The sequence below is a fragment of the Arvicanthis niloticus genome, chromosome 18 (assembly GCF_011762505.2).
Source record: "Arvicanthis niloticus isolate mArvNil1 chromosome 18, mArvNil1.pat.X, whole genome shotgun sequence".
Classification (NCBI taxonomy): Eukaryota; Metazoa; Chordata; class Mammalia; order Rodentia; family Muridae; genus Arvicanthis; species Arvicanthis niloticus.
In genome coordinates this window covers 45223206-45244241 of record NC_047675.1, presented here as the reverse complement: position 1 = coordinate 45244241, position 21036 = coordinate 45223206, and the positions used below count along the sequence as shown (strand labels likewise).

At 54.5% G+C, this 21036-nt stretch overlaps 1 protein-coding gene and 1 long non-coding RNA gene across 3 annotated transcripts; both read right to left on the bottom strand.

The window, feature by feature from the left end:
* Positions 1–256: 256 nt before the first annotated feature.
* On the bottom strand, positions 257–8192 carry Osgin1 (oxidative stress induced growth inhibitor 1). 2 transcript variants are annotated; one of them, XM_034522163.2, is made up of 6 exons: positions 8031–8192; positions 3820–3924; positions 2793–2929; positions 2257–2448; positions 2063–2154; positions 257–1554 (listed from the first exon to the last, which is right to left on the bottom strand). In XM_034522163.2, exons 2-6 carry the CDS (start codon positions 3884–3886, stop codon positions 606–608), a joined length of 1437 nt encoding a protein of 478 aa, XP_034378054.1. In that variant the 5' UTR covers positions 3887–3924; positions 8031–8192; the 3' UTR covers positions 257–605. The 2 variants fall into 2 exon arrangements, with proteins under 2 accessions (XP_034378054.1, XP_076772063.1); XM_076915948.1 differs by lacking the exon at positions 8031–8192 and adding an exon at positions 5409–5522.
* A 2192-nt stretch (positions 8193–10384) lies between these two features.
* On the bottom strand, positions 10385–15821 carry LOC143434992 (uncharacterized). The gene is made up of 3 exons (XR_013104931.1): positions 14783–15821; positions 12581–12677; positions 10385–11229 (listed from the first exon to the last, which is right to left on the bottom strand). It is a non-coding gene; the product is annotated as an uncharacterized LOC143434992 (long non-coding RNA).
* Between the last annotated feature and the right edge of the window lie 5215 nt (positions 15822–21036).

Sequence of the window (21036 nt, the reverse complement as noted above, 5' to 3'; positions counted from 1 at the left end):
GCGCAAAGACCCTGAGGCAGGAGGTGAGACTGGGAGACTGATCACAGACCAGGGGGACTACAGAGTGGCAGGGCTGCAGCAGGCTTCTGGAAGCCTCATTCCCTGCCCAGACTCCCTAGAGTCTAGCACTGTGCCCATAGATGCTCCACCCTGGAGCCCCATCGCTTCTTCTCCTGGAACCGTGGGCCTGACTCAGGGCCCCAGTGCACGGTCTATTTGCCTAGCCACTCCCCAAGCACAGACTCCTCAGGCACAGTGGAGGCACAGCTGGTTTTATTACAGACCTGATGGTGAAAGGTTGGGCCTGGGGTCCTCCTAGTCGGACACTCAGCTGGCCCTGTGACTCCAGCACACTGACAGCTTCAAGGGGGCCCTCTGGTCTATGGCTACTGCTCCCACCTGGGGCCTTGACTCCCCTGAGGGTAGGGAGGCCTGTGTTCCCTCATGCCTCTGGGGCAGATAGTCCATCCACAGGGCTCAAGTCTTCCCCTCTGCCGGGGAGACTGGTCCCTACATGGAAAATCTTTAGATGGGCTCATGTCCCACCGGGCTGTGGTGAGCCCTCTTCCTCTTCAGGGCCTGGGTGTCAGGGCATCTGGCTAATGTTAAGGTGGCTTCCTGGTCTCTTTCTTCAGCAGGGAGCTAGCAGCAGCCAGGGCTCCACCCTGGACAAATCTCACAAAGTTGTCCCCAGCCAGTGGCCCGAGGGCATACAGGCCCTCCTGGTGAGTGCTCTCATGGGTGAAGGGGTCCACATCAATGGGGTTCCTCTTGGGGCTCAGTGGCTGATCTGGGTCTATGACCAAGTCAGCACCTGCCCTGGGGAGGTAGGAGAGGTCGGGGTGGGAGCCGATGAGGACCAGCACCATGGAGACTCCAAAGAGTTGCTGGCCCCCCTGTGGGTCCTGGAACACTGCCTGATGGTCCTCCTTGAAGAGCAGCGGCTGATGCTCGGGGAGACTGCGGTAGCCTTCATAGGGGCTGGGGGACAGGATGGACTGATCACGCATCATCTGCTGCACTTTGTGGTACTCGGGGTACAGCATCTTGGGTAACTGGTTGAACACCAGGTCAGGGTCATGCACGGACCGGCGGAAGGCATGCATCACCTGGATGTTGTAGTGTCGGGCAAAGAGGACAGCGTCGGCTGCAGACAGCCCGGCTCCCACAATCAGCACCGGGTCTGAGGTTGGGTTTACAGTGCCTGCCCGAAGGGCTGCCTCCAGGGCTGACAGCTCATGGTGGACAAAGGGCAGGGTCTCTCCTGGGATGCCTAGTGTAGCTGGGCTGTCAAAGGTGCCCGTGGCCAGGACCACGTTACGGGCCCATAGGGAGAAGGGCTGGCGGCTGTGGTCCTTGGTAGTCAAGTAGCCGGTCACTTGGAAGAGAGGGCTGGGTGCCTGGGCCTCGGGACTGCCATGCTCAGACTTAGCCCACTCCACACCAGTGACCACAGCACCAGACACAAAGTTGTGACTTAGGCCCTTCTTGATCACGTAGTCCCTGTAGTAGTGGGCGATGTCGCCAGCTGTGGCTCTGCTGTTACGGAGACCTCTGAAGAGGAAGCAGATGGGGGGGCGGGGTGTCAGAGGCAGGCATGGAGGTAAGCGATGGCCAGCGGCGACAGCATGCCCTGCTGAGGCCAGGCTTTGGTGTCTCCGGTGTAAAGTAGAACTAACAAGGGTACCTCCCAAAGCCTGAAACTCCCGGTGCCTCAGTTTCCCTACTTGTTAGACAGGGTAGTGTGTCAGGAACATCCCATGAGGGTCTTGGGAGATCATACAAGGTTGGGTACAAGCCAAGCACCTAGACTGGAACTTGAGCATGGGGTGACATGTCTGGGTTGACCATCCAGCCACATCATTACCCCAACGGGGATTAGTAACAGTCTGAGAGCTGGTGACTACCAAAAAGGCAAGTGATGCACACATTCCTGTCACTAGACGATCCTGATACCCCTCCTCGTCTGCAGGGACAGAGCCAGGACCTAGAGAGGCCGGTTTTATCTGTCTGTTTATAGGGGAGTCTCCTCTGCCTGCCCGGCCTCCCAGGGACCCCTTACCTGCATTTCTTCCGCAGCCAGTCCTTGACCTGCAGGTCTGGGAGACCCATCCACTGGCCTTGGCTCAAGGTCACCATGGAGCCTTCAATGGACTGCAGAGAAAGGACTTGTCAGGCCCAGCCAGGTCACCAGCACACCCCACCCCCCTCCTCAGGGTGTGAGGGAGAACAGGGATGCTCCAAGATGACACTCACATGCCAGGCGCCCCCAGGGAGGTTCCGTCCCAGGACAAGGTGGGGAATGGCGCGGTCCTTCTGTCGCTTCCAGGAGAGCACGGAGTCTATGCTGCTTCCAAAGTCTGTGTCAGGACGCAGGAGGGCATCAAAGAGCAGGGCCACAGGACTCTGGCTTCGGCCTTCGAGGCCTTCGGAAAGGTACTCTAGATCCTGAAGAGGGGGCACAGGTCAGTGGGACTCCCAGGGGATAGCAGAGTCCCACCTTGAGTCTGAGGGAAACTGGTCACACAGAGACCTCTATGCTGAGTATTTTGGGGGACTGTCACTGTGGTCCCTCTGGGAGCCCAAGGGAGGGAGTCAGTGATTGAGAACCATGGGTCTAATGTGTGGTCAGACCACTGACGTGGCATTGGTGGGTCTTGGAAGACAGTCCCAGCTGCTCTTTTCCTGTTCTGTGGTTGGTTTCGTGGACTCCTGTTCTGAGCTTGGTCTTCCAGGGACTCCTGGTTTTCTGCCAGGAGAATGCCCCTCCCATACTCATGTGTCAGACCCACCTGGTCCAGGATGGAGACCCCTGGAGCCTCGGCCAGCTTTCTCTGCAGCAGGGGGTGTGGGTGGACAGCTCCTGGTTTCACGTAGGGGATGTGGCCAGAGAGCAGGTAGGACAGGCAGATACCCGAGGGACCATTGCCTGCAGAAACAGGGAGGTCAGGGTCACTCAGCCTGGCTGGCTACTCCTTCATTCCCTGAACCATTCACCAAGCCCTTACTCTGTGACAAACGCCATGTGTAGTAATGACCAAGAAGTGGTCAAAGGCTTCCTGTGTGATGTCAGTCAGGGAACGGGTACTAGCATTTTCTTTTCGTACTTGGGGAACAGGTCACAGAGGGGTTAAACAAGTGTCCCGTGTCCAGGCAGCTGGCAAAAGGCTAAGCAGCGATTCACACTCAGGGAGACAGAGCCTATAGCCATTCGAGCCTGAAACTCGAGAGGCTGATGGAGCAGGAGGATCTGAGTTCAAGGCCAGCCTGTGCAACACAGTGAGCCCCAAAGGAAAAGCAAAAGGTGGGTGGGGGTATAGCTCAGGGGCAAAGTGCTTGCTTAAGCCAGGAGGGCTGTGACAAACACCTGGAGGTGACAATCCATCAGCAGGATGGACTTCTTCAAGCCCTGCGGTGTCTGAGTGGACTGAAGCTCCTCCTAGCTGGGGTCAGAGCGTCCTCCGCAGACCATCCAGCTCTTCCCGGCGTAGCGCTACCTGTTTTTCACTTTTAAAATGTCTGCTCCTCGTGTGGGTCGACCTGATGCTTGCACTCTTCTCAATTTTGCAGAGCTGAGGACAGGGACCTCGGGCCCTATCTCTGTGTTCTCTTTGTGTTCCCCATATGGGCATCTGGCACAGTTGTGGACACTGGGTAATGGTGCAAAGACTTAGATGCACAGTGCTGGCCCCACGGTAAGCAGACAAGCTTCATTTAAAGGCAACAGTCTAGAGGCCAGCCTTGGCCTTGCTAGCCTCAGACCCAGGGGTCTGCAGAGCACCAGTGTGTATCCCCCAAGCTGGCCGGTGTGACACTTACCGATGATAACTACTGGGAGGGGCTCCGAGCTGCTGGCCCTGAGGGAGTCGCGCCTCCAGGAGCTCATAGCTGGGGTTGGTGTTCAGCCCGGGGCTGGCAGCTGACCTGGAGAGCAAAGAGAAAGTGCCTGTCGTCAGGCTGGGGGACATCACACCGACTCTCATCTCAGCTACGCGGTGGAGCTCCGGGCTGAGTGCAGGACCCCTGCGGGCGGCAACAGTGAGCTTCCTGTCTCCCCCCTACCCACCCGCATTCTCTTCGGCCTCGGTCACATGGGGCACCTGCGCTTCCCCCAGCTGCCTGAGAACTAGGAGCCACCAAGTCTTCTGAGCCTCGTGCTATCCATCTCCCACTTCATCATAAGGAGAAGACTCTCGGCCCAGTACGGGAGGAAGGGGCAAGACAAGACTTCTTTGGTGGCTGCAGGGCCACCACCCACTTCCTCACTGGTGACACTGCCTGGTTCTCAGACCTGAGCCTCAGTAAGCTGTGCAAGTAGGAGAATGTTCTGGAACACCTGCTGGGGTGGATTTACTGCCAGGAAGGCCCTGCCTGACCTCCTGCTCAGGGCGGGGATGGACCTTGGACTTGGGGAGACTCTGACAGCTGGATTTGGGAAAATGCCAGCAAGCCTGGGCTTTGGAGTTCCTGCGCCCCCTGGTGGCCACAATGCCTAATTGCTCAATGCACTGGAGCGGCAGTCCCAGGCTAGCAGCAGGAACCAGAGTAGCCTCTCCCCAGGGACACAGGCAACTCTGGACCATGACAGCAGAACTAAGGCTGGTGTCAGCTTCCTCCCCGAGTGGTGGTAGAGGGGGACACAAAAAATGTTGGCCCTCGATGGAGAACAAGGACAACGAGCTCCTCCAGTGACCTGTTCCTCCCACGCTGACCACGCTGATCCTTAGAGGAAGCTGCTGGCGGGATTTTAAGCCAAGGCTAACTGGTGACTAAGACCCTGGGCTATCGTGCGAGTCGCTGGGAGCCTCAGGCTCACCTAGTGGCAGCACAGTGGTCTGAGGTCACATCTGCAGAACTCTTCCAGAGGAGGCAGAATTCTGGGGGTTGTATGTGAACTCTCTAGTTTGGAAAAGTGGGCAGCCAGTGACGCACCCTTCCGCAAATACTTCACTGGCCAACAAAACACAGCTGAGGCCATACTTCACTGGCCAACAAAACACAGCTGAGGCCGAGTGTGACTTGGTGCAGGGACACAAAGCCCAGGCATCTCCCACCAGGCAAGTCCAACCAGTCAGACCGGACAACTGACCTAGCAGCTCGCACCTGGTGCTGGTATTCAGTGCTCCTCTGCTGGGGAGCGTGAGGGGTGAACCTCATAACGGGCTGCCAGTGGGATGTGCCCTTGCAAGTCATTGTGGGCTCACAGCTGGGCTGGCCAAGAACCATCTTTCTAGCCTCAGCTGTGCTCAGCCATTGGGACAGCTTTGTAGACTTGTTAAGATGTCTCCCATGTCCCCAGCACCCCTGGGTCCTCCTCCTCCCTGGGAGAGTGCAGGTGGCTTCCTGCTGTTATTTGAGACCACGTGGCATTCCCTTACAAGGCCTAAGAGGATACTGAGGTAACACACCTGATGGCGATAATTACAGAGCTGACACCAGGCTTCTCCAGGCTTCCGTCAAGCTGGGGCCATGCAGGTTCCAAACCCTCCTCACACAGAAGCTTATGCTTATAACTTTTATCTGGGTGGTGAAAAGTACTCTCTTGGTCACTCCTGTGTTACAGGTAGAGAAACTGAGGCTGGGGAGCTTAGCACAGACTTTATAGTCTGCAAGAAGCCTGTCCCACCTCCAGTGAGCTGGACTGGACTTGAGCTGGGTTACCCTGCTCCAGAGGCTTCTCTGGGCCTCTGCAGGTGTAGGGGATTAGAAGCCTCCACTGTGTGTGGTTGTCCCCTTCTGTCCTGCAGCAGATTCTGACCCCAATGTCCTGGAAGGGGGTCAGTTTCTCACTAACTAGAGGGTGCAGATGTGCTCAGAGCTGTGGAAATTCAAGCTGCAGTCCCTGGAGGGTGGTCCCCTCACTGGTGCTTGCAGGGCACACAGCCAAGGCCTCGGGTCCCCCTCACCCCATCTTCATTACCCAGTAACAGCAGCAACACAGGTGAGGGTAGCATCCTGGCAGGGTGCTTTCCTGTGCCTTATCTTTTTAATCCTTATGACAACCCATGTCTCAGATGAGGAGACTGAGGCAGGGGTGGAGTGGGGATACAGTCAAGCCTGCTAAATTTTAGAGCAGGCTCATAATGGAACAGAAATTTGATCCCTGCTGGCATACCCCTACTAGACATTCCAATACCCCTTGAAAAGAGCATGTCAGCCATTCCCAGAGAACTGAGGCGCCAACTCCTCCTTTCTCTTACTATCCCAGCATACAGCTCCTCACTGGTGCCAGCAGGAGGCCCTGTCCACACAGGCCAGATCCAAGGGGATGCCTAAATTGCCTCACAGGAAGTAGGATGGGCCAGTGCATTGGAGGACTTTGCACTCTTAGACCAGGTCCCTCTCCCAGCTGGCAGAAGCTTCACCTAGAGCAGCTGGATGCCATACGCATGAGGTCACCGCCAAGCCTGAACCCCCCAGAGGTCACACGCCCCCACTGTTCGCCCTCACTAACACCCACAGGCACCTGCTACCAGTTTAAAAGGCAAAACAGCTTCTTCCACCCTGCACTCCCACCCATGGCCTCCGTTTGTAGAGCTGGAGTAAGCTGCTTGGTTTGTTCAGACAGGGTCTCATGTAGTCCAGGCTGGCTTGGAACTGGAATAAACCTTGGCCAGTCTTGAACTCCTGATCCTCCTGCCTGCACCTCCCAACTGCTCAGATTACAGGAGAAAGCCACCACCCTCCAGGATAGAATAACCAGTTTTTAAAGTACCGGCAGATTTCTGAGTCTCTCTGATTGGGCAATGCTGACAGAAAAAAAAATGTTCTCAAGTTGTTGGTTTGAGGGGCTGGGGAGACGGCTCATTGGGTAAAGTGCTTGCCTGATGGCGAGGAACTGAGGAACTGAGTTCAGATTTCCTGCACTCCTGGAAAAAGTGTATGTCTGTAATCCTAGGTCTGCAGACACAGGCACAGGAGGGCCCCTGGAGATCACCCTCCAGAGAGCCAAAGGACAGGCTCCAGGCTCAATACCAGAGAGGGAAACCTGGAGGGAAGTGGCCCAGCAGGTAACTTGTTGTACAAGGGCAGAGACTTGAGGGCAGAACCCACATAAAGACGGAAAGAGAAAGCTGACCCCTGACCCCTGAGGAAGGTGGCTGTCTGATTTCCACACACGTTCTCGTGCGTTCTCTCTAGCAGTAACAACACCACCAACAATAATAATGTAATAAAATAATGTGTGGACTGTGACTGAGGAAGACACCAGACCGGCCTCTGAGCCCACAGGTATGAGCACAGAAAAAGAAGCGTTTCTCAGAAGCGGTGCTAGCTGCCCTGGTGTAACACTGCAAACATTTCTAAGGTTATGAAATCATCACGTTGGGAAAAGGCTGGGAGCCGTATACTGACACCCCCTTCCCCCAAGAGCTGGGGTTTTCTCAACTCCACTGCACGGAGAAAAGAAACTGAGGTGGGGGAAGGAGGCATCTGCTCTAGCTCCCAGACAGCCTAGTCGGCCCCCTTTCCCCTCCGTTCCCAAATAAAGCAACAGGTAGCAGTGACAGCTGCTAGTGACACAGAGCCCTGGGGCAGGAGGAAGTGTGCAGTCAACCAAGTGTTACCTGGCCTTAGTCACAGTGAACCCTCATTCCAAGTGCCTGCCTCACCTGGGCCCAAGGGTGCCTGATGCCCCACCCTCTATGGCCCACCCCTCTCCACAGCGCCTTCCATAAAGCAAAGTGTCCAGGAGCCCTTGGCTGTGCCTGTGACTGGTACACAGGACCCAGGAAAGCGCCTCACCAAGCTGGGACACAGTGGCCATTGATGCCTCGAAGGAGTAAGGCTACCCACGTTCCTTCCTGCCGGAACATCTATTTCACCAGTTAGGATGAAGCTGCTGAACAGGGGCCATTGGGGAGAAGGGCCCAGACACCTGAACATGGACGTCTCTGGAGGAGCAGCGAGGACTCCCGGAGTCCTATTCGGGACCAGACCGTAGACAGCCCAGCTCCCCCCACAACCCCCGTTTACCCACCCCTGCCCCGTAACCATTGGTTCCCACCCACAACCTTGCCCAGACCGCTCACCTGATGGACAGTAGCTGGAGGGAGCTGGTGAGCCTGGGTTGGCTGGACACTCAGAGGAACTTGGTCACGGTGAGAGACTTTGTCACAGTGCCCGGCTACAGGAACAGGGTGCCCATTAGCCCTGGGGATCCCAGAGGCTGTGCGAGGCCCAAGGCTAGCAGGGGTATTTCACAGCGGGGCAGGGAGGAGGCGGAGCCAAAGGCGGGGCCAGGAAAATCACTTTCATAAGCGTGAGTCAGCAGGGGCCCCTGGGTGAATGAACTTGCCCCTGGCCAGTCTTAAAGGGCCCCCGCTGGCCAGTCGCCCTTCCTGGGTTCAGTCTGAAGGAGGAACTAGTGACTCTTGAGAGACACAACTAGGTCTCTTACCAGTGGGACAACTTTACTGCTTTTGAGAAATGACTGGCTAGCTGGCCTCTGAGCTACAGAAGGCAGCTCTTCCACTCAGTTTCCACCCCAGCTTGTGGGGTGAGGGGACACGGGAGTGTGCAGAAAAAAAAAAAAAAAAAAAAAAAAAACTTGGCTCTGAACAAATCTCAGTTTCTCCATCTGAAAAGTGGGGTTGAGTTGGACTTGTGTGTGTGTGTGTCCTCTCCCTGGTCCTTTCTACACTTCTCTTCCTGTAGGGGATCACGCCCATCTGCTAGCCGGTTCTTGTGCTCCCTGAGCGTAAGCTGGGTCCTGGGGAGGTGTCGCTTGCTGCACACTGGGTCTGGAATAGTGCTTTCTATATTGTGCTCAGCGTTGGCTCAAGGGAAGGATGGTGGGCAGCGGTTTAGGTCGGTGCACACACCTCGGTGGCCGTTGTTACTGTCCTTATCAGCTGTCATCCTCAGGGTTCTCTCTGCCACCAGTCCCAGAACTGGGGGCGAGTGTTGTGTCAGGCTCTTGCTCTAAGTAGCAACTTTAAGAAGGGCTCGCTAATCTGGCGCTGGAGAGATGGCTCAGCAGTTAAAGAGCACTGACTGCTCTTCCAGAGGTCCTGAGTTCAATTCCCAGCAACCACATGGTGGCCCACAACCATCTGTAATGGGATCTGATGCTTTCTTCTCGTCTGCATGAAGACAGAACACTCATATATGTAAGATAAATAATTCTAAAAACTAAAAGAAGAAGAAGGTGGTGGTGGTGGAGGAGGAGGAGGATTCATTAATCAAGAAAGTGACACTTTGGTGCAATTTTCTAAAGGAAAAAATTACAGAAAAAGAACCCTTCAGAGCTATAAAGAAGTACAGGTTCTTGGGCCCACCTTGTAGAGTATCTTCCAGCTGCAAGAGTCTTGGCTGCTAACACAGCATTTTGATTTTTTTTTTAAATTATATTTTGGGTTTTTTTTTTTCTTGGATTAAAACAATGATTATTCAAAACACCACATATAATTTTTGGGGAATAGCTCAGTAGGACCTGTGCCTAGCATTGCATGGGGCCCCAGGTTCAAGCCCCAGGACCATTGGGGGAAAAAAGGCTCTCTGTACACTCGTATGTATATGTTTAAACCCTGGGCTCAGGGCTGGGAGATGGCTCAGTGGCAGAACACTTGCCCAGCACGCTCAAAGCCCTGCCTTCAATCCCCAGAACTGCTAAACACACTCACAGAACCCCTGAGTCCTACCTAGTCTGTGCTAGCAGTCTCAATGGGAGAGTCTGCTCCCCAGGGACTACATGGTGCCAAACCATAAACTGGTGGAGAGGCACCTCTTGCAGGGCTGGGTGAAGAGGGACACTATCCTGGGGTGGGGAGGTAGGAGGCCGGGTGGGCAAGGCCGGCTACTGACCTGGGTTTAGGGGGAAGGCCAGGCACCTGCAGCCCACAGCTTAGTTATCAGGTCTTGGAAACTACTGCTTCCTTTCCTTTCCTGGCCTCCTCCCCTGGAGGGATTCTGGGCTGCAATTTTTGCTTAGGGCTTTGTGGTCAGAATCTTGGTTTAATGCTCTGGTGTCTTCTTTAAAATTCTTGGTCATTTTTTTTAAAAGAAGGATCACGTGTTCTGCATTTTCCCATTGTGCTAGGCTGGGCAACTTTCCCCAGCCTGACTGAGAGCTGCGTTGGGTTTAGTTCTGCTGCTGAGATACCCCCTTTAGTGTTGAGGTACACTAAGAGGCTTAGTGTAAGCCAGAGCCCAGTAACAGAAGCTTCAGAGACCCCTGCTACAGGCCACAGCTCTCTGCAGGTGTGTTTTGAGACTTGGGATGAGGGAACTCCCTCTGTGGACACCTACAGTCTTAAAGTATCCTTACAACACACCAGGGGCTGGAGTGGGGTCTGAAATCGGAGGGGATCCTGAGGGCTGGAGCATGGTTGCAGGGCACACGTGGGTCTGGCTGCACCCCCCCCCCCCCCCGTTGTCTCCCATCTCAACTTTCACATCCCACAGTGCTTGGCGCCAACCTAACCATGCTTTTAGATATGTAAACTGAGGCAGAGAGAACATAAACCCAGGGTCAGGGACTTTGGCTTTGGAGCCTCAGGGAGAAACTGGAAGAGGCTAGGGACCGGGGCCTGGAAAGCCAGGAAGGAGGGACTGGCCTTTCTCCGGGCTGGCCCCGGCCATGGCCATGGGCCTGTAGGTGAAGCTGGCTGATAGGCATTTGTGGACTTTCTCCTCCTTCCCTGTTTACCTGTCCAGCGGTTATCAGCAGCAGAACTATCAAGATGAAAGATAGATATAAGATGCCACAGAAAGCAGGCCAAAGGGCACTGTTGGGAGAGTGCAGAGGGGCACTCAGGTAGCCAGTCCCTGCAGGCTGACAGGGACTCCTGGGGGGTATCTGGATCCCTAACGGTCCTTCCTACTTAGGGAGCCAAGCCAGCTTGCCAGCAACTACACACTCACAAGAGACGAGACTTTAGGACAAGTGCATCCGGGAGACCCACTCACACTAAAAGCTTATGGGGAAGTAGGCTCGGATTCAGCTTGCACAGAGAACTTGCTTTCAGTTCTGTAATTCTGACTATAAAATGTGCATGAGGTCATCATCAGACCCAAGAGGGAGCACTGGGTGGGAAAGGCTGAGGAAGATGGCTCACTGGGCACACACACGAACCTGAGTTCAGTCCCGAGGCATCCACGTAAAAACCCTACTGGGTGACACACACCTGAAATCCCAGCACTGTGGTGGCAGAGACAGGCGGATCCTAGGGGGAACTCGTTGGTCAGGCAGGTTTGGTGAAAGGTGTGCTCCAAGTTCAGTGAGAGATTCTGTCTCAAAGAAACAAACAAAACATGTCGAGGTGGTGAGAGAGAGAGAAAGGCGGATGTTGACTTCTGGCCCCCAGGCCTCTCACTTGTGTGTGCACACTCAATGTGCACACAAGCGCACACACACTCAACGTGCACACAAGCGCACACACATCTCACCCTCCAGTAGGACAGAATGTCTTGTTAGTAAATTGTATATAGATTTCACGTGTGTCCCCCGCCCCCCAAGGCTGTAGTTCAAATCTATGGCTCTGTAGATGCCGGGCATACATCTACCACAGAGTCCATCTCAGCCCTGTAGATTACAGTCAGTGAAAACAGGAATGTTGAGCTACGTGTAGTTCAGTGCTACAGTGTTCACCCAGCACTCTGGAGGCTTGGGTTCTGCCCCCAGAGCCATAGGAAAAAACTCTCACATAAAATAAGGGAAACATTGGCACACAGGCGAAGTGTTTACGGAGAATAGACTCCACCCCGTTCTTTCCTTCAGCGTGTCTCTCCCTCTGCCCTGAGATCCTGCTGCATGCACCCCATGCATCATGGCCTCAGGTCTCAGACCTGGGCTGATGGGAGCCTGACACCAATTCCAGGTGGGTTCAGGGTGGTTCTGTCCACACGGCAGCCCAGTAATGGAAGCAGGGGCATTGCTCTTCTTAATCCCCAGTGGAGAGTCTGAGACCCTGAGCAATGAAAGCCGCAGTTGGGACAGAGCTAGGTCTGTGAACCCCCCTACCTGGGCTGGGGCTCTGGCACAAAGATTCCAGTCCCCCTTCCGGCACATGACACACAGTCAATATTTGTTCAGGCTCACCAAGGTTAGTGGCCTTGACTCTCAAATTTTTCAGTCTCTTCATTGGCCCAGAGGTGGCCAGATATTGTAGCAATGACTAGTTTACAGATAAAGACAAAGGCTTCCCAGGGCCAGAAGCGGGGTGAGGGGCTTCCACTGTAGCCTGTCCTGCTCTGCGTGGACCTGGGGTTCAGTGTAGGTGGCCAGTGCCTGCCTGGCCCTAGGATTACTTAGGGGTTAGCACTGTGAGCTCCTAAGGAGATTAGAGGCTCCAAGGCTTGCAGCAGCCTCCTCTGCCTGGTCCTTTTAAACAGCAGGGGACACACTGCAAGAAAGTGAGGACATTTGCTCTAGGGTCTGGAAGGCAGCAGGTGTGCAAGGGTCCTCGGTGTTCCGGTTCCATCCCTTGAAACTGTGTGACCTCAGGCAAGAGGCGTAACCTCTCTGGGCTACTGCACCTGTGAGATGGAAGACAATCTCCAATCATGCTGCTTCCTGCTTCTCCCTGCAGTCATGTGGCAGGATTTGGAGGCTTGCTGAGACTCCCGGGGCAATGCTTACCCTCTGGAGACTTGGGAGCTCCAGGGTCCTTCTGCCTCAGGCTTGGGCTTCAGGGAATGAGTAACTACAGTTTAGCAATCTTCCTTCCATTCATCTCCTGTCAACCACATACACCGATTACAGGAAATCATGGGGTCCAAAAGAAAAGCATGTTCTATGAGCTGGGTCAGCTGGGCAGCAGGGTCATAGGTCACTCAAGGACCTCAGGGGAAGTCCCAAAGAACTGCTTGGTTCTCCTGACAATGAATTGGGAACTCAGTGGAGGGCTTATGTGCACCCTGGTATTTATGTCACCATTCTGGGCAGTTCTAATCTGAAAGGGCTGCGGTCACACCGGGAGCAAACACTGTATGCCACTTCCCAGGTACTTAACTGGGCACAGGTCAGTTACCACTGGCTGTGCCTGGATGTGGGTTATCTTACAACTATTAAAAATGGAATGCTCAGGGCTGGGCAATGGTGGCGCACGCCTTTAATCCCAGCACTTGGGAGGCAGAGGCAGGTGGATTTCTGAGTTCGAGGCCAGCCTGGTCTACAGAGTGAGTTCCAGGACAGCCAGGGCTATACAGAGAAACCCTGTCTGGAAAAACAGAAACCAAACAAACAAAAAATGCAAGCACAGAGGCAGAGGCAGCAGGAACCACGGGAAGGAAGAGGAGCAGATCACGAGACTGCACTGCAGCTCCCAGCTCCCATGGGGCGGACAGGGAAGCTAGCCGCTGCATTGCCCACCGTGCCAAGAGCTTCCTCATAAACTGCTTCGGCTTGTTTTGTTTTTGGCATGAGGGTGGAAGCCAGGGTCCCACCATGCTGGACAGGGCTCTACCACTGAGCCACCCCTCACCCCCACTGAGTCACACGCCCAGCCCTCTTTTCCAACTTTTTTGAGATAGGCTTTCCCTAAATTGCCCAGGCTAGTCCTGAGCTCAGAATCCTCCTGCCTCAGCCTCTCTAGTGGCTGAGATCACAGACCTGTGCCACCCGGACCAAATAGATTTTCTTTAAAACAAAAAGCAAGAGCGATTTGGCTGGACAAGCATTTTCTGCCCTTCAATTACATTCATTCATGCAGTGTGTCTCAGCTGCCCAGTCCAGGGCCTGAGACACAGTAGTGCTTCATCAAGTATTCAATCAAATGTTCTGAATAAATAAGCCTACCCCTCTTGCCTTCACTCCTTTCTTAACAGTTTCATGTAGCCCCAGGTTGGTATTGACTTTCAGGGGGAGCCAAGGAGAACTTTGAACTTCTGATCCTCCTGTCTCCACCCCCTGAGTATTGGGATCACAGGCTTGTACCACCATGGCAGTTTATGTAATGCTGGGGAGGGACCCCCGGGGTGCAGGCATGCTGCTACCAACTGAGCCACAGCTCTTGAAGTCTTCTGGCTTTTCTGGTTGACTGCTAGGACACTCCTGAATATGGATGACCCTGTTCCACGTCAGTCACAAGCACCTGATGGCTATGTCTTCTGTGATTAAATCTTTGGCAACAATTTTGAATTGGCCAAAGACGAAGACAGCCCTGTAGCAGGCATACCATGAGAACCTTTTTCTAGGAAAAGACAGATGTTCAAGCCACAGGAGAGTGGAAATGTCTGTCTGTGAGGTCAGAGCCTCTGGGCTACATCTTGGCTCTGGTCTTGTTAGCGGCGTGCGCTTGGACAGCCCAGTCTCTTGGAAGCCCAGCCTTCCAGTCCTCATCCACAAGACAGGGATAGCAATCCCTACTGCCCACTGTGGTGATTTTGGGGTTGGCACACTGCAGGCCCTTAGCAGAGGACTCCACTCAGCCTCCTCTGCCTCACTGAACAGCCTGCCATTCCCAACACCTAGCCTAGGCCCTGGTAGCCCTCCGCATCCCCAGGCCTGCCTTCTCCCAGCAGGCCTAGGGAAGCTCAGCCACTCACACTGTCTCAAGCATGGCGCTTCAGAATCACAGCTATATGGGATGGGCTGTCCACACCGCAGGCCCCAGTCTGTGACAGAATGCAAAAATTATGACAGCTGACTGACTGAGTCACTCTGGGGACATCAGCTCAGCCCTGGGATGATGACTCCTGGTCCTGGCCATGGGAAGGAATTCTGTTGAATTGTGCCTCCAGGCCTGGAGTTTTCACAGGCCTCTCACCTCACTAGCCCCTGTCCTTGAGGGTCATGCTGTGTGTCTCTCATCAGTGGGGACACCGGCTAGGGCCCAGGTACCTTGTATACTGGTGGCCGCTTTGCAAGTGAGGGGTCTGCAGACCTGAGGCTGCTGTCTGGCTGACCAGAATCTCACTTCTACTTCCATTCCCAGCTAACAAGCTATGGCCTGTTACAGTTCACTGCCCGGAGAGTTCCGAGAAGCTGAGCCATCGAGCTGTTTGCTCTCTGGCCCACACAGCTGCTGCTCATTGGTCCCCTTTTTGTTTTGGTCTTATGTAGGGTGGTTCAATAGTCTGTTGTTTGTTGCCCTGATCAGCCTCTGTAAATTTGGCAGGCCTTCCTTCTAGGACAGGTAAGGCCAGTGACCTGCAGGAGGTCACAGAGGACTGGAACTAGCTCTGGGGCTTTCCCATCTCTCTGCAGGAGAGCTTCCATGCCAAGCGCTGGGATGGCAGTCAGGCTCCTGTGGAAGGATGTGGGAAGCTGGAGCAGCTTATCCCAACCAGGTGGTGATGGCGCACACCTTTAGTCCCAGCACTTGGGAGGTGAAGGCAGGTGGATCTATGAGTTCGAAGCTAGCCTGGTCTACAGAGTGTGCTTTAGGACAAGTAAGACTATACAGAGAAGCCCTGTCTCAAAACAAAACAAGCAAACACACATAAATAAACCTTCCCCACTCGACCCTGCGGACACACAGCACCCCTGCTGTTCTGGATACCTCCAGTTCTGTACTGCCTACTGGTCCACAGGATGGGAACTCGAGGCCCAGCCCCACTGAAGGCTCTCTTCTCCTCTGTCTGGGTTCTTCTGCCCTCTGAGGTCCTGCCTCGCACACACTGCTTGGGCACACCTCTCAGGACCCATCTTTGCTTTGCCTGTTAGGATGAGCAGGGTGGGCTCCAGGTGTGGCATTTTCCAGCTGCCTGTGCCTTGGCCTCCTGCCAAACCAGCTCGTTCCACGTTGACCCTGGCAAGTTCCCGTTTGTCAAAGGCAACCGTGCGAGCCAACAAGTGTGTCTTGCCTAAGTTCTGTGTGCCAGGGTAATAAAAATGAAAGGGCACTTTGGAAAGAGTTAAGGGGTCGTGCGGTGAGTTAGTGGGACACTCTGGAGCAGTTTCTGTAGCAGAGAGCAGGTGGGGTGTAGAACTAAGCAGAGTGGGGGTGGGACAGGGGGGAGGGAAGGGCAGGTTCTCTATGACAAGCCCCAGCTGGGGCTAGGCAGATCATCGGAGGAAGCCTGAGGCTGCCAGGGTTTCCCAGGTTGGAAGACAACCTTGAAATATCTGGGCTGCCTGGGTGTGGGGGCCAGACTTGGGAGTTGGGGACAGGGCCACTCAGTAGGAGTAGATTCTGGCTGACCAGTGAGAAAGTGACAGGGCTTGCACTGGTGGACTTGGGGATGGACTACAAGGTCAAGCCCCAACAGTAGTTGTGTCCTGCAACATGTTGGACACCAATGTCCCCAAAGAAAAGCACAGATTAGCGACCACCATGGATGTCTGTGGTGTAAACTCCACAGATTAGCGGCCACCATGGATGTCTGTGCTGTAGACTCCACTAGCTGTGGCTGACCTCAAGTTGTGTGTGAGTCTCGTGGGGTGCTGTGGGCAGGAGAGAGGGGAAGCTGAGCCAGGGTGGGCAGACAGTACCCTTGAGGCAGGGCAGAACAGGAGAGGAAGAGAGGCTGAGGGAGCCAAAGCTGGATCATGTTCACAGGGACTTTGACATCTGTCTACTTGTCCAACTGTCCAGAAGTCCAGGGCACAGGGAGCAGAGGGACTTGTCTCTTGTGAGTGTTCTTTGTCACTGGCAAAGAGATGGGGGCACAAAGCCCTCACAGAGCGAAGGGTGCTGGGTGGAACTGAGAGGTGGCTTATTCCTGCCACCCTGGGGGAAAGTCTCTTGCTGGCTGGAACCTCTGTGTGCTTCTCAGGGCTTAGGACTTCCTCTGGCTGTGATCCTGGCATTGTCCGATCCTCATAACCACAGTGGTGAGGTCTCTTAAGTGGCTCAGAAGTATCCGGTTGGCTCAGACCAGGGTGACTCATGGCCCAAGGTTTAGGAAGCACGGGGATGATGCAGGCTAAACTGGACTGGATTACAGGATCACCACCAAGGCTGTGCTTGCCAAATGGGATGAAACCTGAGATGGGTGGATTTGGCCAGTGGTGGGGGACTGGCTGCCCTTTCCCCACCCAGGTTCCTCGGCTCCTTCTCCACACTCAGAGCAGAGCCTGAGTGGTTTTGGTCTGGGAGGAAATGAGACCCACTATGTCTCCTTTCACATCATCCTGAGCAGAAGCCACCGGTCACAGAGCTTTCTAAGTAGCTGTCACCTTCAGCATCATTGCCACCGCCCCCCCACTCCCACCCCATTTCTATTGTGGCCATCATCCTTGCTCATGGATGTGGTCACTGTCAATGCACAGCTGGGTCTCTGGGGACTGGTCTGAGCTGTATTTGCCAGGTTCCCTTAGGGACCAAGGGCACACCCATCTTTAAACAGGGACACTGTGATGAGCATGAGGTAGAGAACTGTAGGCACAGGAGGCACTTGATAAGTAGTGGAGCCCCCTGCCCTACTGACACGGCCCCACTGGGCAGGATCAGGCAGGCCCTGGCTCTTGGCCCGCTTTTTCTCACCCCAATGTGCTGGCAAGCCTGTTTTGTTCCACAGTCTTGGCTGCTGGGGCTTTCTACAAGTGCATGCCAGCAGCCCAGTCGGGCCTGGGCAAGCTTGGAGGCTGTGCGGGGTTGGTGCATGGGTGGAGGGTGGGGGCAGCCTCACCCTCGGGCTTGGAGAGAACTGTGGTCCGGACATCCTCTTCTGCAGTCCATTCCCAGCTCAGGGAGTTGATGCTGGTCAGACACCATTTGCTGGCCTGGCTCTGCTCCCATCAGTGTGTGCTCCAGGACAGACCTACTCGCTGCTGTCAAGGACTCTGAGACAACTCCAGGCCTCCATGACCTACTTCCTATGCATAACATCCTCCTCCAGCCTCTGTGTCAAGAAGGCAGTCCCCATCTCCCCCAGCTAAGGATGGGATCAGATTCCGCACCCTGTGCTTTCATCACCTTAGGGGTTCTGAGCTTGCTGAGACCCAAACTTTGTTTACCAATATCAGGATGCACAATCCTGGACTCTAGACTCATGGGGAGTCTAGAGTCCTCCACTTCCTGGGAAGAGAAGCTGAGATCCCTAAGCAGGGATCAAATTTCAGTCCTACGTGTTTCCCCTGAGTGACAGCCACATGCTCTACACAAGGGTCTACAGTTCTCACCACACTGATACAGACAAAGGAGTTTGTAACACACTGGTGCTGTGCTGGGAACCTGAGGATGGAGAGAGACTCAAACCTTATTCCTAGGGAGGCTACTGCCCAAGTAAGCATGGGAAAATACCCAAGCTGGCCAGGCTGGCCGTGCTGGGAACAGCCTTTCTGAGCTGTCCCAGAGGCGGCAGCAACTGGGCTAAGACCAGAAAGATAAGAGTGGAGTAGAGAGAAGGCTGGCAAGAGGACAGCATGTAAGTGCAAAGGCCCTGTGGTCGGCAGTTTGAGAAACTGATAGGTAAAGCAGGAGGGAGAGAGGTCTGAGGGTTGTTGTGATAACAAGGGACCCAGTAGCCACTAGAGGAGCTTGCCGTTTCTTCCAAGGGCAACAGAGAGGGGACACATGGCCAACATACATTTTGAAGACTGGAGAGGAGGAGGGGAAGTGTGGGTCATGAGCTTTGGCAGTTGTCCTAAGAAAGCCTCAAAGTCACAGTTACTTCCTGTCCCCAGGAGGAAGTGGAAGGAGCTTTCCTAGGGAGGACTGGTTTCCAGGGAGTTCCGGGTGCATATGCCTATACGTGGGTATGTGCTTGTGCGCATGTCTGTCAGTGCATGGGTGTATACAGAGGGTATGTGGGTCAGCAGCGGTGTTTCAGTGTGTGCAGTGGGGACCGAGGTCATGGAGACTCTCGTCTCTTCCCAGCCTTCGGAGTCTAGCTCCTTTTCCCTTATGGTGATAAGTGTGGTGCCAGCTGGGGAGACATGGACAGGAAGTGCGCCATTTCTGTAGGCAGCTGCAGACCAAGGCACAGCGGGCATCGTGTGTCCCTTGGTCCACTCTGGAGTGCACGGCTCCTCTGGGACATTGTGGGAAGAAGGGCCCAAGAAGGTGGGGTATCAGGTCTATGAGGCGAAGTGTGCACATCTACATCTGGGGAGGGGATGCCTGCCCCCTGGAGGACTTCAGGCAGACCCTCACTTGCTTTGTAACCTCTCCCTGCTATTCATCCCCTCCGTTAGCAGTGCCTCTTCTTGGTGCTGGCATAAACGAGCCTGAACATTCCCTCTGTGTGGCTCTTTTCCTGGCTCCCACCCTGCTTTGAGCGGTAGATCCTTTGGGTCTGGCCAGCACTGCCTGACATCTGGACTCTTTCTTAGACCGGGCCTGGCTGTTTTGTCCTGATTTCTGACTTGTTTCCTTCCTCTCCATGGCTTTGCCTGTGGGTTCCTGGTTTCTGTAGATAGGCCCCAAGGCCCCAGCTTCCTGTTCTCAGCAAGGCGCCATTGACACTCTAGGCTTCAGAACATCCTTGAGATACTGAGTCAGAGCCATGGTCCTGGTCAGGGCCGCTCACATTAGACTACCCTATGGCCAGGCACCGTTTCACTTGGGTTTATAGTCTTAGACTCTGTGGTCCACAGGATCACCACACTCCATAGGGAGAACATCCTGTGCCACTCTGTGCTGAGTGGCACAAACTCACAGTGCCTATGTCTGTCACAAGAGTGGGCTGGAGCAGGTAGGTTACTCCTGGCCACGGGTCCCCTTCAGCGCCAGCAGCACATGGGAGATGCAAACCAGCCTCAAACTCCCTGAATCCTGAGCCCTAACCTGGAGGCCACATGGCTTCCCACACCTCCCAGGGCCTGATACTTAAGCTTCCCACAGTCCCAGGTCATACAACATCCACTCAGGAAGGGATGAAGAATCCAAAATGGAAGGTCTCTTTCTTCAAGTAGAAGAACATCATCTTTAATTTTTTCTTTTTGGTATTTAGGGTTTTGTTGCTGTTGCAGCTGCTTTGTGTTCTTTCAAGACAGTTTCTTTGTGCAGCCCTCATTCCTTGCTCTGTAGACCAGGCTAGCCTCAAACTCAGAGATCCACCTGCCTCTGCCTCCTGAGCGCTGGGATTAAAGGCGTGTGCTACCACCATCCGACTCATCTGCGCTGTTTTTAAAGGCAGGAAGCACATGGGTTGATGGTGTCTGTTATGTATGCAGAGCCCCACTGCCTCTATGAAGGCTCAGGCCCGTCCCCGGGTCAGCACTAATGTAGTGCTGACTGGCAAGGGGGTGTGGCCCAAGGCATGGCATCTGCTCTCCCGAGGATGGAGGCTGCTTGCCAGTCCCCTCCCACTAGCTTCCCTGACACACTTCCTTCAGGACAGTCCCTTGAGCCCTGAGAAGCCGCACCTTGCCGGGGGAACCCCATGCCCAAGCACTGCACAAGCTTGCTTTCTGCTTACATTTCATCAAGCAGCCACAGCCAGCCAGAGCTTGAAGGACAGGACGGGAGTGGCCAGGGCTGGAGCTAGCAAAGTCTTAAGAATCAGCTTTGAGGGTCAGCAAGGTGGCTCAGGTGGCAAAGGTGCCTGTGGCCAAGTCTGAGGATCTGAGTTCGATCCCTCGGAGCCAATGGTAGAAGGAGAGAATGGACTCCTACAAGTTGTCCTCTGACTTACACACATGTGGCCATTCCACAATAATAAATAAAAATCAGTAAGATTATAAAAGCAAGAACTGGCTTCTGGGGTGTTGAAGACAGCTGTACTATGTGCTGCTTCCAGTGAAGTAGCCATCACTTCACTGCCAAGTTTACATGACCAGAGTTGGGGCTTCTGAAGGGCACAGTAGAACAGAGATTCCATGCACTCAAAGAAATATCTCCGAGAGACCAGGGGACTTCAGGCAGGAGCAAACTATGTGAGATGGACTGCGGATTTCTGGTTTTACTAGCAGGTGCATGTAACAACAGACTCAGAAAGATTGCTGGACACTTGACAACAGGCCCTGGATGCTGGGCCCAAACACGCTGGCACTCTGTTGTCAGGCGGGTGATGCTTCCTCACTTGGGTCCCTGTCAAGGCTCCCAGAGGAGTTGAGGCTCTGTCCTGTGGTTGTTTCTCTTGTCAGGCTGTCCCCAGGGCTTGTGACATTTGATCTTCAACCCAAGGACAGCTCAGACTTCTTGTGTCTGCTGTCTTTTGGTTTGTCAGTGCCTCTGTCCCCTGTTGGGCTCCTTTGAGGGCGCCCGC

Bases quoted from the DNA above. Each gene is read 5' to 3' on its own strand.
- Osgin1 (XM_034522163.2), bottom strand. From the start codon at position 3,886: ATGAGCTCCTGGAGGCGCGACTCCCTCAGGGCCAGCAGCTCGGAGCCC. The intron at 2,930-3,819 runs GTAAGTGTCACA...CTGTTTCTGCAG, and splicing joins CCTCCCAGTAGTTATCATCG to GCAATGGTCCCTCGGGTATC. The intron at 2,155-2,256 runs GTGAGTGTCATC...CTTTCTCTGCAG, and splicing joins TCCCTGGGGGCGCCTGGCAT to TCCATTGAAGGCTCCATGGT.